At 39.4% G+C, this 14,438-nt stretch overlaps 1 protein-coding gene across 2 annotated transcripts in view; it reads right to left on the minus strand.

Moving 5' to 3' along the window:
- Positions 1-961: 961 nt before the first annotated feature.
- The window catches only part of LOC141128477 (C4b-binding protein alpha chain-like), a 365,002-nt gene continuing 351,525 nt past the window's right edge, over positions 962-14,438 (minus strand). For both annotated transcript variants that reach the window (XM_073615784.1, XM_073615783.1), the window contains exons 10-11: positions 13,225-13,248; positions 962-7,043 (exon numbers count right to left, since the gene is read on the minus strand). In XM_073615784.1, the coding sequence (XP_073471885.1) occupies positions 6,982-7,043; positions 13,225-13,248 (86 nt within the window). In that variant the 3' untranslated portion in view covers positions 962-6,981. The remainder of the gene's footprint in view (positions 7,044-13,224; positions 13,249-14,438) is intronic.

Raw genomic sequence — 14,438 nt, forward strand, 5'->3', positions numbered from 1 at the left:
CAGGACAACCATTCTAAACAAACATACAGCCAGAACTACAGTGGAATGGTTTAGATCAAAGCACATTCATGTGTTAGAATGGCCCAGTCAAAGTCCAGACATAAATCCAATTGAGAATCTGTGGCAAGACTTAAAAATTGCTGTTCAGACGCTTTCCATCCAATTCGACAAGACTTGAGCTATTTTGCAAAGAAGAATGGGCAAACATTCCACTCTCTAGATGTACAAAGCTGGTAGATTCATTCCCAAAAAGAGTTGCAGTTGTAATTGCAGCAAAAGGTGGTTCTACAAAGTATAGACTCGGGGGGCTGAATACAAATGCATGCCATACTTTTCACATATTTATTTGTAAACAATTTTGAAAACCATTTATCATTTTCCTTCCACTTCACAATTATGTGCCACTTTGTGTTGGTATGTCACATAAAACCCCAATAAAATACAATTACGTTTTTGGTTGTAACATGACATTTGGAAAATTTCAAGGGATACAAATACTTTTTCAAGGCACTGTAACTGCCTTGTATAAATACACAAAAATATTCCAAACTTTGTTCACTTTAAAGGCCATGTTCCTTATTTACATAAGCTGACCCATGCAGACAAGGGACACCAGTAGTTTAAAATACACTGTGCCATTTGTAAAATATTGTTAAATGAAAATACCATACCTGTAGACCTATTCTATCAGCCATTAAACCTGGCTGAAATACTCCAGGTGTTTACATGCCCATGTCTTATTGCAAGGAGATGAGCTACAACAAATTGCCACCAAGCTGCCTCCTTCGAGGACAACTAAAAATATTATTACTTTGGTTGCCCTAAAAGTACTAGGCTCAGCGGTCAATTTGATGTAGCTCATGTCCAGAAATTAAGCCAGAATGTAGGAAATGTAAACATTGGAGGTATTTTGGCCATGCTTCATTTTCCAACCTATGTGACAATTAAACACAAACAAGCATTCTAATTATAAATTTTATTTTTTACATATACATTGTACATTCACATTTAAAAAGTTATTTTTTTACCCCAACATTTTCATTCATCTTTTCAATAACCCAGTGTAAAAGAATGTGTGTTATGTTTTACATAATTCAACACCTCACAGGCATAAATTATTATCCACCTGAGTATTCTAAAATTGTAGAATTGGGTTGCATGACTTGCTTCACATTGGTAGTACATTGATACGAAGGTTCATACAACCATCTGCTATGGACCATTTGTCTATGTGATAAACATTTGCATTTAGATGTATGTTTGTATGATATTAAAGATATTTACAATTTTCAGAGAAAAAGCAGTTATCTATCCAGTGTAAATTATAGCAGCAAGTTTTTTTATAAACAGATTTGTCACATTTTCACTGCTGCGCTACATTATGCATATTACGGCATACCTCAGTTTACTCCAGGCTACGCATGCAAGACCCTGTCATCTTAAGAACAAACATCAGCAAACCATGGTCAATCTCATCAATAATCCATCAAACCACAGCCATTTTTTAGGTGCCAGAGTCACTTGTCACGAGTCAAGGGTAAGAATCAATAGCTAGCATTGGTGTCACAGTCACTAGTCAATGTCAAGAGTTAATAGTTGTCATCAGGTGTCAAAGTCAGTAGGTATCAGACCTGTCAGATCTCCGCTCTCTTCTATGGGGGGGGGGGGGGGGTCGGATGATTACGGACTGCCTGTCCGTTTTCATCCAATCTGATCCGCCAGACGGATGGAAAATAGGACATCTATCCGTCTGGATTTAGCAGATCCCGTGACCACGTCCTGTAGTGACGAAACGACGTAGGGAGGAGGAGCTACGTCCTGACGACACCGCGATTCTATTACCCGGGAGGTACGGGTTGCTTTGGAGCCGGCCGGCTTTTCTTATATGCTTTCACACTACTGCTGTTTGTAAGTTTATTTTTATCTTATCTACTCAATAAATGTGAGGATTTTACGCTATGTGGAGCATTTTATCTTTCACATTGACACATCATATTTATCCTGCTGCGGTCTGTGGAGAGGGTTCCTGTGGACTGGATGACACCCAGTGCCTGTCTCTGAGATCCCTGGCTGGGGTTACAGCCGTCTGCCCACTGAGGTCTTCTATAATTAAGGGGCCAACGATCTCTGGTAAGAGGCAGCAGTTTTTTTAAAGGTGGAGGTTTCGTCTACGCACCCCATTCACTGCAACAAGAATATTATCATTATACATCGTTTGCACCTGTCACTTGGGGATATTTTGTTTTTTGTTTTTTTCCCTTTTCTTTGTGTGGTTTTTTGTTTTTTGCCATACATAATATATGGACTTTAATCAATTACTGGTCATTGTGCATTGACTGTATGGACATTATTTACGTTTTTCAATTTGTTTCACAACATTGATTATCACTTATTCATTGAATATTGTTTATTGCTTCTATTTCGGTACGAGGTTTTAAGGCAAGTATCTGTTGCCTATATCACACTACTAAGCGCGACTTTTTTTTTTTCTTGTCTATCTGATTGTGCTGTATAACACTTTAGTCGCAGCTCATATATTTATATGATTGTTAGCGCAGTATTTTATATTTTTTTCAATTCTTTATTAAGGCCAAAGTGAGCAATGGTAGTGAGGAGTATAAATCCAGAAAGTTTCCTGATTGTAAAATTTCTGGAACCTTTGAGCCCGAGATACAATAAGTTAGGAGGAATCATTGCCAAAGCAAAAATCTTTAAACCTTCTATATTTTCTTTATGCTTTAAAGTGTTTAGGGACACTGTGGTCTAAATAGCCACTTTTGATAAGCCTTTTATGCTCATTGAAAGGGCTTCCACGGGTCAGGTGGTGCTGTTTAAATATATATTATATGGGCCTGTAAGAAAAACCTAAATTGGATGTTCCCTACCCATATAGTTCATAATTGCCTTCGGTCCATGATGTGTAAAATTATAGGAAAGGCAATTTCTCTTTTTACACCAAAAAACTACTTTGAAATCCATAAAGTATAACTAAAAGGCAAAAGTTTTTTTTGTTGTTTTAGTTTTGGATAGCATGGAGAAGAATCAGAACACCTGTCAGGTTTTTATTGCTGTCTGGGCTACAGAGATTCACCCTCTCTATTTGTTCTCTTTACTGCCATCATAGAAAGTGAAAGTAAAAGAAAATTCTACATTTTGGGTTGACACCAGAACAGTGATAGAGGGGACATTTTCCAATGGGGACACTAGCTGTGGTGACTCTGGCAACCCCCCAGGAGTCCCTTACTGTGGAGGGATTTCCTCTCACTTCCTGTTGGGAAAGGAACTCTAGTTCTACTTTCAAAAGTAGTACAGGAATCTTTTCCTAAATCACACCATGCATTAATATGAACGGGCACCATTGACAACAATGTGATTTCCATTGTCCTGTGATTCTGTGCATTTCAGGTCACATCTGAAACCGCACTAGTGTGAACAGAACCTACAAAGAGGATAAGTTCACCAGTCAAATGCAATGTCAGGCTCCTGCACACAATCCCTTCAGCTTTCTGCCCATACTTCTGTACAGACTTTCGTTGAGAAAGCTGGAGGAAGATTGAATGAACTAGGACCATGCTGATCAGCACGCTTGTAGTCCACTGAAAATTACAATCCATCTGCTGTTGTGGCAGATGGGACTTGTAGTTTATTCATTCACGGATCCCTGTGAATGAATGTTGTGACTGTGTGGGCGGAGCCAAATTTGAAAATGTGACAGTAGCTATAGGGGACAACTCCCACCTGCTATAAAGGTGGGGGACTCTGGGGGTGTGCTGTGCTGGAACAGGTTCCACCCTAAATACACGTGTAACATGTATCATGTTCCAAAGGTTAACTTCTAATTTAAGGGAAGTTTTAGTTAGTTTTATTTTGCAAGATTTTATTTTACTCAATGCCACTTTGTTGTCTATGCTAGGTGCTTTCCTAAGGATGGCCCTAGGCAGCACTGGAAGGGAGAACTGATGCTAATTTAGGGTCCTGTATTAATGTGTAAAAATGTAACTTTTATTTTCATGTAGAATACAAAATTATGATTTTATATGTATACTGATAGGCTCCTTATGACTTGTATGATAATTAGACTGCTACTTCGATGTATTGATACTCCTGGTCTATTATTTAGACACATTTGATTAGCAGTTCCTGGTACACTATAAATGCACTCTTGCAGGTAATACAATTAGAGGCTTGACAAAGGGGGAACCCCCCGAAATGTGCCATTTAGTGCCTAGCAACCAATCCAGGCTTGAAGTAAAGGCAGAGTAGATACCAGGGCTATGGAGGACGCTACTAGTATGCCTGACTGCCAGCCACAGCAGGCTCTAACATCTAGAAGGAGCATGCAAGTGGAGCCATATGAGTTATTTACTATTAAAGTACTACTTTGCAGTCCCTATTTTTATATCCAAGTAGTTTAGACAACGTTGAACTCTTGAGTGTCGTTTCCCATGACAACCATGAAAAGACCATTTATGTTGAAGAATATATGTGAGTGCACTATTACAAATTCTTCCTCCTCCTGGCCACATTTAATGATTCAGGGTGTGTCCAATCTTGTTTTCTCTTTTTTTTTTGAATACTGAGGCTTTGTGAGAGTTGCATAATATGCCAAGCCACCACAGATTTTTTTTTGATGGGGTCAACATGGTTTGCTGGATATCTGACAGAAGATTGAAGGAAAAGTTTTGTATGAAGAGCATGGATTAAACTGATGAAGAGCTGCACAAATGATGAACTGCACAAATGAGGACACCAACAATAAGTCCTTTTCAAGCAATTTTCTTTCATTTAGCAGATCTATTTCAAGATATCGAGATCAAAATGTTGGCTGCTGCTGGAATAAAAGACCAGTAATTGGAGGCTGAAGCTTGCCCATACTAGCAGTGTTAATTTTGATGTCAAATTTCGATTTCGTTTTAGTCGTATTTTAGTCATCTGAATTGTTTTAGTCATATTTTGGTCGACTAAAATGTCGAGTACATTTAGGTCGACTAAAATGTTGAGTACATTTTGGTCGACTAAAATGTCCAGTACATTTTGGGTCCACTAAAATTTCCAACATTTTAGTTAACTAAAATCGAATGGGTCTAGTTAAATTGTAATGCATTATCTGGCATCTGTACTGGGTACTGTAAGGCTCGGTTCACCCCTTCGCGTTTTTTTATTGCTTTCTGCAGAAATGCACTACAGTCCATTTAACATGGTTTCCTATGGGATACGTTCACATCTATGCTTTTTTCAACCACTGCGTTTTTGGAAAGGGTCAGGGACTTCTTTAAAAAACGGTGCATGTAGTGCGTTTTTTGCCTCGATTTTACTTTGGATTTGCATTTTTTAATTAAAAATGGCCAACATAAAAAAAAAACCCAAAAAAACATAAATGCAAATGGCTTTAAAAACGCGGGAAAAACGTGTGCAAAAAGCACTGCAGAAATGGATCAAAAGCAAACTGAATATGTGTCATTTCAGTCTTAGTCTGGGGTGACACTTTCTGCATTACCTTTTATTCACATCAATGAACATTAAGGGGCAGATTTACTAAAACTGTAGTGCTCAGAATCTGGTGCAGCTGTGCATGGTAGCCAGATTGTTCAGTTAAGCTTTGGCAATAAAACCTGGAAGCTGATTGGTTTCTATACAGAGCTGTACCAGATTTTGCGCTCTCCAGTTTTAGTAAAAACCCCCTTACTGCAGACTTATGCCACGTACACACGATCGCACATTCCAACAAAATCCATGGGATTTTTTCCGACGGATGTTGGCTCAAACTTGTCTTGCATACACACGGTCACACAATGTTGTCGGAAATTCAGAACGTCAAGAACGCGGTGACGTACAACACGTACGACAAGCCAAGAAAAATGAAGTTCAATAGCCAGTGCGGCTCTTCTGCTCGATTCCGAGCATGCATGGAACTTTGTGCATCGGAATTGTGTACACATGATCGGAATTTATGAGAACGGATTTTGTTGTCGGAAAATTTAAGATCTAGACCTCAAATTTTGTGTGTCGGAAATTCCGATGCAAAATGTCCGATGGAGCCTACACACGGTCGGAATTTCCGACAAAAAGCTCCCATCGAACATTTCCGTTGGAAAATCCGACCGTGTGTACTGGGCATTAGTGTGTCGAAGTGCATTAATGTGCAGTATGGTAAGCCTATTTTAGAATTTTCAGTTTTTAACAGACTTGCAACATTTTATTTCCAGTGCAGCACATTAAGGCTATATTCACACCTGAGCGATCCGAAATGGCAGCAAATTGTGGGGCGCTTGTGCGATGCCATTACTTCTTAATGGCACCCCAATCACAGTGAGATTTCGAATTGCTGTGATTCCGCCTGTGATTCGGACCGCTCAGGTGTGGATGGAGCCTAAAATGTACATATGCTTCACATCTGTGTATTGTGAACTAAATCCCATGTGCCTTGTTGCAGGCTATGTGATTGGGATGCAATTCAAAATGAACGGCATAACATCCCACCGCACTTAGTTTTCTGCATTACCGTTTGTTGCAGAAACACATGGTATAATGAACATTACCAAAACACAAAAAGTCCTAATGCCTTGTGAATTTAAATATTGTTCCCCTACAATACAATTCTGTTCTATATAGTTTATTAAAGAATCCCTACAAGTTTCTACAGTTATTTGTTATTAAAACATCCTTTAGGTCCAAACCTATTAGCAAATCTAACACAAGTCCAGGAGTGTATTTACAAACATAATGCAAGTCACAAAAAAAAGAAAAAAAAAAGAAAAAAAAAAGGTAGTAATTCCTAAATACAAAATTACCACAAAAAAAAAGGTCTGAAATCTTTGTTAAAAAGGTCAATCCCTATTAACCAAGAAGATAACTTTTTTTTACATAAATTTAGTACAATCAGCAGTACATTGAGGCATTTCATTGGCACTTCATATCAAGCAGGTTTTAGTGCAACAGTAAGCATCTCATCTTGGGGAATATTCTTTTACATTTTACATCTCAGAAGTGATGACTTATTACATGTCCCATAAGGATCATTGTGAGAATAACAATGCTGTTTCCTTTAGAGAGAGAGAAAAAAAAAAAAAAAAAAGGAAGAGTACATTACATAATGGTACATTTAATACAAGAAAATACCAGGGCTGCACACTTGAACAAACTAAGATTGTTTGATAATTACTGTATCTACAGGATAAACAAGCAAGACATGACATACAATGTAAAAATAAACCTGTCAAGAGAAAAATGTGTGGGCAGGCATTCACAAGCTCCTTCAGAAAATGCTATGTTCCTAGCTCTAATTTTGATCTTCATTCAATATTATCAGTCATTGACCCAAGAATAAGCATACACAGCCAGTTAAGTCTTGAGTTTTACTGTACACTTTTTTTAAAGGCATTTACCTCAGAAAATGTTGAGCAACTTGCATTTTTCAGTAGATCAGCTACACATTTCTTTCAGGACAGATTTCTTTTACCCCCACCAGAGTAATTCGCTCATCATACACTACCTTATTTATAGCCATCTGAACTTCACTGAATCTCACTGGGCCAAGATGAAAATGAACCAGGTATAATACAAGTTAAAAAATGCTGTATATTTGTGAATAAAGTTTAATTCTCAACATAGCACATTTTATATAAAACACACCTGCATGAAATGCCTTTAAAGCAAAGCCTGGTACCAATTGCAGCAAAACTGGAGCATTTAAAATGAGGATATTCTTAGAATTAGAATTTAAAGAGGGAGTCACGCGAAAAAAAAAAATAAAGTCAGCAGCTACAAATACTGCAGCTGCTGACTTTTAAAATAAGGACACTCACCTGTCCCAGGGTCCAGCGATGTCGGCACCCGAGACCGAATTGTCCCTCGATCCTCAGGTGCTGCCGCCGCCATTTTCTGTGAGGGAATCGGGAAGTGAAGCGCTGTGGCTTCACTTCCCGGTTCCCTACTGCGCATGCACGAGTCGCGCTGCACTTCCTAACTGGTCCCCGCTGTCTCTGGGACCCGTGTGTGTCCCAGCAGACAGCACGGTGGGGACAGGAAGAGGCATAGACTCCTGTGGGAGTCTATGCCGGAAGTGGGTGCAAATACCTGTCTTAGACAGGTATCTGCACCCCCCTCCCACCTGAAAGGTGCCAAATGTGACATCGGAGGGGGGGAGGGTTCCGAAAAGCGGAGATTCAATTTTTGTGTGAACCTCTGCTTTAAAAAGGGTATTCTTGTGACAACAATTATGCTGTGGTAATTTTCCCAAAAGAAGAGTCACAAAAAGCTAGCTAGATTATATATATATATATATATATATATATATATATATATATATATATATATATATATATATATATATATATATATATATATATATATATATATATATATATATAAATTATTATACAGGATTTATATAGCGCTGACAGTTTACGCAGCGCTTTACAACATTAGGGCAGACAATACAATTTAATACAGGAGGAATCAGAGGGCCCTGCTCGTTAGAGCTTACAATCTAGGAGGGAGGGTCAAGTTATACAAAAGGGTAATAGCTGTGGGGGATGAGCTAATGGAGAAAATAGTGCAGTTATTAGATGGAGGCAGGATAGGCTTCTCTGAAGAGGAAAGTTTTCAGGGATCGCCTAAAGGTGGATAAATTTGGAGACAGTCTGACAGATTGGGGTAGGGAATTCCAGAGGATGGGCGAGGCTCGGGAGAAGTCCCGGAGGCGGATATGGGAGGAGGTGATGAGGGAGCTAGAGAGCAGGAGGTCTTGGGAGGAACGGAGATGGCGATTGGGTTGGTATTTTGAGACTAGGTTAGTGATGTAGCTGGGGGCAGAGTTATGGATGGCTTTGTAACTTATTGTTAGTATTTTGAATTTAATTCGTTGGGCGAGTGGCAGCCAATGGAGGGATTGGCAGAGAGGGGTAGCAGACACTGAGTGGTTTGTAAGGTGGATAAGTCTGGCAGCAGCATTCATGATGGACTGCAGGGGGGGATAGTCTGTTTAAAGGTAAGCCAATGAGGAATGAGTTGCAGTAGTCAAGGCGAGAGATAACCAGGGAGTGAATCAGGAGCTTTGTGGTTTCATTGGTTAGAAAGGGACATAGTTTAGAGATGTTGCGGAGGTTGAAGCGGCAAACTTTGGAAAGTGATTGGATGTGGGGCTGAAAGGAGAGTTCAGAATCCAGGATAACACCTAGCACCCTGACATGTGGGGATGGGTGTATGGTTGTGCCATTGCTCTTGACAGAGAAGTCAGGGGAAGAGGCACGTGGGGGAGGAAATATTATAAGCTCAGTTTTGGACAAGTTGAGTTTGAGGAAGTGGTGTGACATCCATACAGATATGTCGGTTAGTAAGTTAGCGATGCGTGAAGAGACTGATGGAGTGAGTTGAGGGGTGGAGAGATAGATTTGCGTGTCATCAGCATAGAAATGATATTGAAAGCCATGAGAGGCTATCAGCTGACCCAGGGAAGAGGTGTAGATTGAAAATAAAAGAGGTCCAAGAACAGAACCTTGGGGGACCCCGACAGAGAAGGGAAGAGGAGTGGAGGAAGTAGAATTGTAAGTGACACTGAAGGTGCGTTGGGATAGGTAGGATGAGAGCCACTGAAGAGCGCAGTCACGGAGACCGAGGGAGTAAAGTTTTTTGAGGAGGAGGGGGTGGTCAACCGTGTCAAAGGCAGCTGAAAGATCCAGAAGTAGGAGTACAGAATAGTGTCCATTGGTTTTTGCAGTTAGGTCATTTGTGAGTTTTAAAAGAGCAGTTTCTGTGGCATGTTGAGGGCGGAATCCAGATTGAAGGGGATCAAGAAGGTTGTTTTTAATGAGGTGGTCACTCAGTTGGTTGTAAACCAGGCGTTCAAGGAGTTTAGAGGAAAAGGGGAGCAAGGAGATAGGGCGTAGGTTGTTAAGATTGGTAGGGTCCAAGGACGGCTTTTTGAGTATGGGGGTGACCAGTGCATGTTTTAGAGCATCGGGGAAGATGCCAGAGGTGAGGGAGAGATTGAAGATGTGGGTTAGAGAGTGTAGGATGGGGTCAGAGGGTGACCGTAGCATTTGAGAGGGAATAGGGTCCAGGGGACAGGTGGTTAGGTGGGCGATAGAAAGGAGTTTAGCAACTTCATCTGTAGTAGCAGATTTGAATAGGGGGAGTGTCAGTTGTACCTGTTGACATGGGGTCTTAGCTGGGGGAGATACCTGTAGAATGGAGATTTCATCACGGATTGTATCAATCTTGTTTTTGAAGTGATTAGCAATCTGCTGGGCAGTGAGTGAGTCAGTGGGTGGAGGCGGTGGAGGACAAAGTAGAGAGTTGAAGGTAGAGAAGAGTTTACGGGGATTGGATGAGAAGGTGTTAATAAGAGTTGTAAAATAGGTTTGCTTGGCAGTGTGGAGGAAAGAAAAGTATTTTTGGAGGGCAGATTTGTATTGATTGAAGTCTTTGAGAGACTTAGTCTTGTGCCACAGACGCTCAAGAGCACGACTACGTTTTTTGAGACTTTTGGTGTCATCTGTTTGCCAGGGTTGTAGGGGTCGAGGCCTGATTCTGTGTGTAATAATATATATATATATATATATATATATATCTATATATATATATATATATATATATATCTATATATATATATATATAGATATATAGATATATATATATATATACACACATATATACATACACACACACACACACACACACACACACACTACCAGTTTGTTTCATAACCACAGAAGTCACTTGTATTAAATAATTAACAACTTCATACATGGGTACCTTCTATTTTCTCACCATCATACATACAAAGTGGTCTTCTATTAATTTTACAATTGAAAAAGTGGTAACCAAGCACTCAGAAGTCCAGGAGGAGGGTAAATATTTGCAAAAAAGATCGCTGTAGGCATTGGGACCGCTGGAGCAGTAAACAAAATATGCCAGAAAATATGTAGGCACCTCTACTAGATGCCTTCATACTAGGGGTGAGTGAAATTAATTTTTACAGCAAACTTTGGGATATTTTAATGTAATTTTGCCTTTGCAGCAAAATGCTTCGAAGATGAGGTCAAAAGCAAAATGAAGATGGTGCTTTTTTTCAAGTGTGCAATGACCTCTGAGCATTAGGGAAGTTTACATTTTTTTTACCTGTTCTTGTAACCAAAAAAGGACCCTCATTAGCTGGGAACCTGAGGTTGGATAATGTACTAAACATGGCATATTGTAACGTGTACCAGTTTGTTGCCCATGTATTGCCAAAATTGCTCTTTTGTGCTCCATATATTACACTGTCCATATTTTCCCACATAAAACAAAAGTAATGCGTTTCCTGCATTTTATAAGGTTTGCCTATATGCTGCCTATGTATGATTACAATTGCCTGTTTCTTGCTCTTATTGTCATGACTACCTATTTGCTACACAATAGGGATAAAACTTTTTTGCGGAAGGGAGTTTAATAAGACACGTGGCCACTCATTAAAATTAGAAGAAAAGAGGTTTAACCTTAAACTACCTAGAGGGTTCTTTACTGTAAGAGCGGCAAGGATGTGGAATTCCCTTCCATAGGCGGTGGTCTCAGTGGGGAGCATCGATAGATTCAAAAACTATTAGATAAGCACCTGAACAACTGCAACATACAGGGATATACAATGTAAAACTGACATAAAATCACACACATGGGTTGGACTTGATGGATGTAACTATGTAACTACACATGTATTGTAAAGCCTGCCTGTAACTATGTAATGTCACAAATGCCTTCTTTTCCCCTCAGTATTGTCACAATTGTTGTCTGCACGTTGTAATAACTGCTCATTTGTTGCCCACATATTGCAAACATTGGCCTTTTATTGCATGCTTATTTTACAAGTGCCTTTTTATTTCCCCAATTGTTACACTTGTCTGTTTCTTCCTTGCATGTTGTTAGGTTTGCCGTTTTTTGCCTTTATTGTCAAGTAGGATTGGTTTGTTTAAAGCACTATATGAGTATACTATAATTAAATCCCCTGCAGGGCTGGCACTATCAAGCTATCAACTATCTTGGAACTGTTCTTGCCAAATCACAGGAGGGAACCTGACATAGGTATTGACATAGGTATTGTAAAAACTTGGCATTATTGATCATTTTGTTGCTTGTGTATTATATTGGCTGCCTGTTTGTTTCCTGCGTATTGTCATGACTGCCCATTTCTTGCTCGCATATTGTCATTATTGCCCATCTCTTGCTCGTGTATTGTCAGGATGTCTGTTATGCCTTTATTGTGAAGTCACTGTTGGCTATATTAATTAAATTAAAAGAAGGATAAGTTCCCTTTTTTAAAAAAGGGAAAAAATTAGCATTTATTATTTTTTGTTGCAGGAGCCTGGAAAGCATTGCACTAGCGATCAGCAGATCGCTGATGCCATGCAGGTCTCCTGCACACTGTCAATGTATCGGCTTACCGTACATCCTGTATGGGTAAGCCGATACTCGCTGACAGAAGGACTCAGTGAACTACCACAACGCTGTGGTAGATCATTGGGTACTACAAGCCAACAGCCGCTAAGGATGTTAGGGCTTGTGGTTCATTCAGACACACGCAGTTGTGTATCTGAATGACGCAGTCGTGTGGGCGGAGCCCCGCATGGCCGCACTGCTTTTAAATAGCGGCAGCTAGTACGGGGAACTTCTCCCCATACTTCTACCACGGGGGGAGCAGCGGGCGGCTTGAGCATTGGAAACATGTTATATCTTCCACCTTAAAATATCCTAAAGGTAAACTTATCCTTTAAATCCCCCACAGGCCTGTCACTTGGCCTAAGGCTAATTTGTTAACATTTTAGAGTTTTTTTTTTTTTTTTTTTATCAGGTAAAGTAGATAACACCTTGTTTTTTTTATAAGTTTTTAAACTGAAAATCTGTCTTTTACAACAACAAAAAATGGAATACATGACAAAGGATTCCCAGAGTACTACAATTACATAAAGAGACAAAACTTTCTGCTTTGGGGCTTGCTCTGACTAAAACTTCAGACTGAGCTGACACATGAGAGACAATCTCGCTTTTTCACTTGCAAGTTTAAATGCCAGTGTAATTTATTGAGCTTTATATTTAAATGCAAGATTTACCTGACAAAAAAGTAAAGTATTTTTAAAACATTTTCTAGTCATTGCTAGAAAGAGAATATATGTACAAGACATTCAAGACATTCACTATCATACTTAATCAGACTAAAGTCTAGGGAATTACTAAACAAATTAGTTTTCTTACCCATAACGTCTGCAACACTGTCCCCTAAAAGACATAAAACAAATGAAAGAATTATGAAGATGAATTACAAAATAAAGATAATACCATGCATATCTCCACAAAAAAACTTCAAAAATCAACAGCAATCTCAAAATATAAAGGCACAGAACAAACAGGATTTTTGACCTACTGTAATGTCAATTTCTTTGAATTCATTAAGGGATGCAATGGGGTTGATTTACTAAAACTGGTTAACTCAGAATCTGGTGCAGCTGTGCATGGTAGCCAATCAGCTTCTAACTATAGCTTGTTCAATTAAGCTTTGACAATAAAACCTGGAAGCCAATTGGCTACCATGCACAGTTGCACCAGATTTTCCCACTCTCTGGTTTTAGTAAATCTCCCCCAATGTAATAAGAAATGTCTAGGGCTACTGGGTTAGGCTTTATGTACACTTGCGTTTAGGAGCTTATGGTGTTTTTTTTGCCAAAGCTCCTAAACTCAACTCCATTAAAGCCTATGTCAATGTACACATAGCCTTTTACCAGAGTTTAGGATCTGTTATGGTTAGGGGAGCTTCAACGTCCCTCTTCTGAACTCAAAAGAATCGTGAAAAATACATAACCTACATGAACATTAACATTTTGAACTAAACATTTTTTTTAGGATCTTTATTTTTTTTCCCTATCTCTGCTTTCCCTTCCACAATAAACTTGTCATCATTTCACCTCTAACATTCAGATTTATTACTACATCAAAGCGACAAACTCATCCATGTCTAAGTTATCATCTATTGCCTTCTCATAAACCCAAATCACCAAATTATTTTTCCTGTCAGGCATCATTGTGCAGTGAAATGGTGTTAGAACCTGGGACAGTGTGAAGAATGAACTCACATAATGCAGTGGATACCCCAAATACCAGAGCAGTTACATTCAATGTATGCAACTCTGGGAATGCTTCCTTGTAGCTTCTGACGTGTGCAAACAGCAGACAGGTCCACCTCTGTGGTAACATTCTTGAGCAACATTGGTTTTGCAAGGAGATATGCATTTTTAAGGGGGGGGTCAGTGTCAGCACATTTTGAGTCTGCAAGCAGGTGCAGAGGATGCAAAAGCACCAGGTCTAGTAAAGAATTAGACTGAGGGAGAAGGCAATCTACTGCCTTTCATGAAGTTCAGATTTTCCTTTAAAAACCTATTTTCAATTTCTGAGCATCCAGAAAGTTTAGCAGG

This window comes from Aquarana catesbeiana, linkage group LG02, assembly GCF_042186555.1.
Source record: "Aquarana catesbeiana isolate 2022-GZ linkage group LG02, ASM4218655v1, whole genome shotgun sequence".
Lineage (NCBI taxonomy): Eukaryota > Metazoa > Chordata > Amphibia > Anura > Ranidae > Aquarana > Aquarana catesbeiana.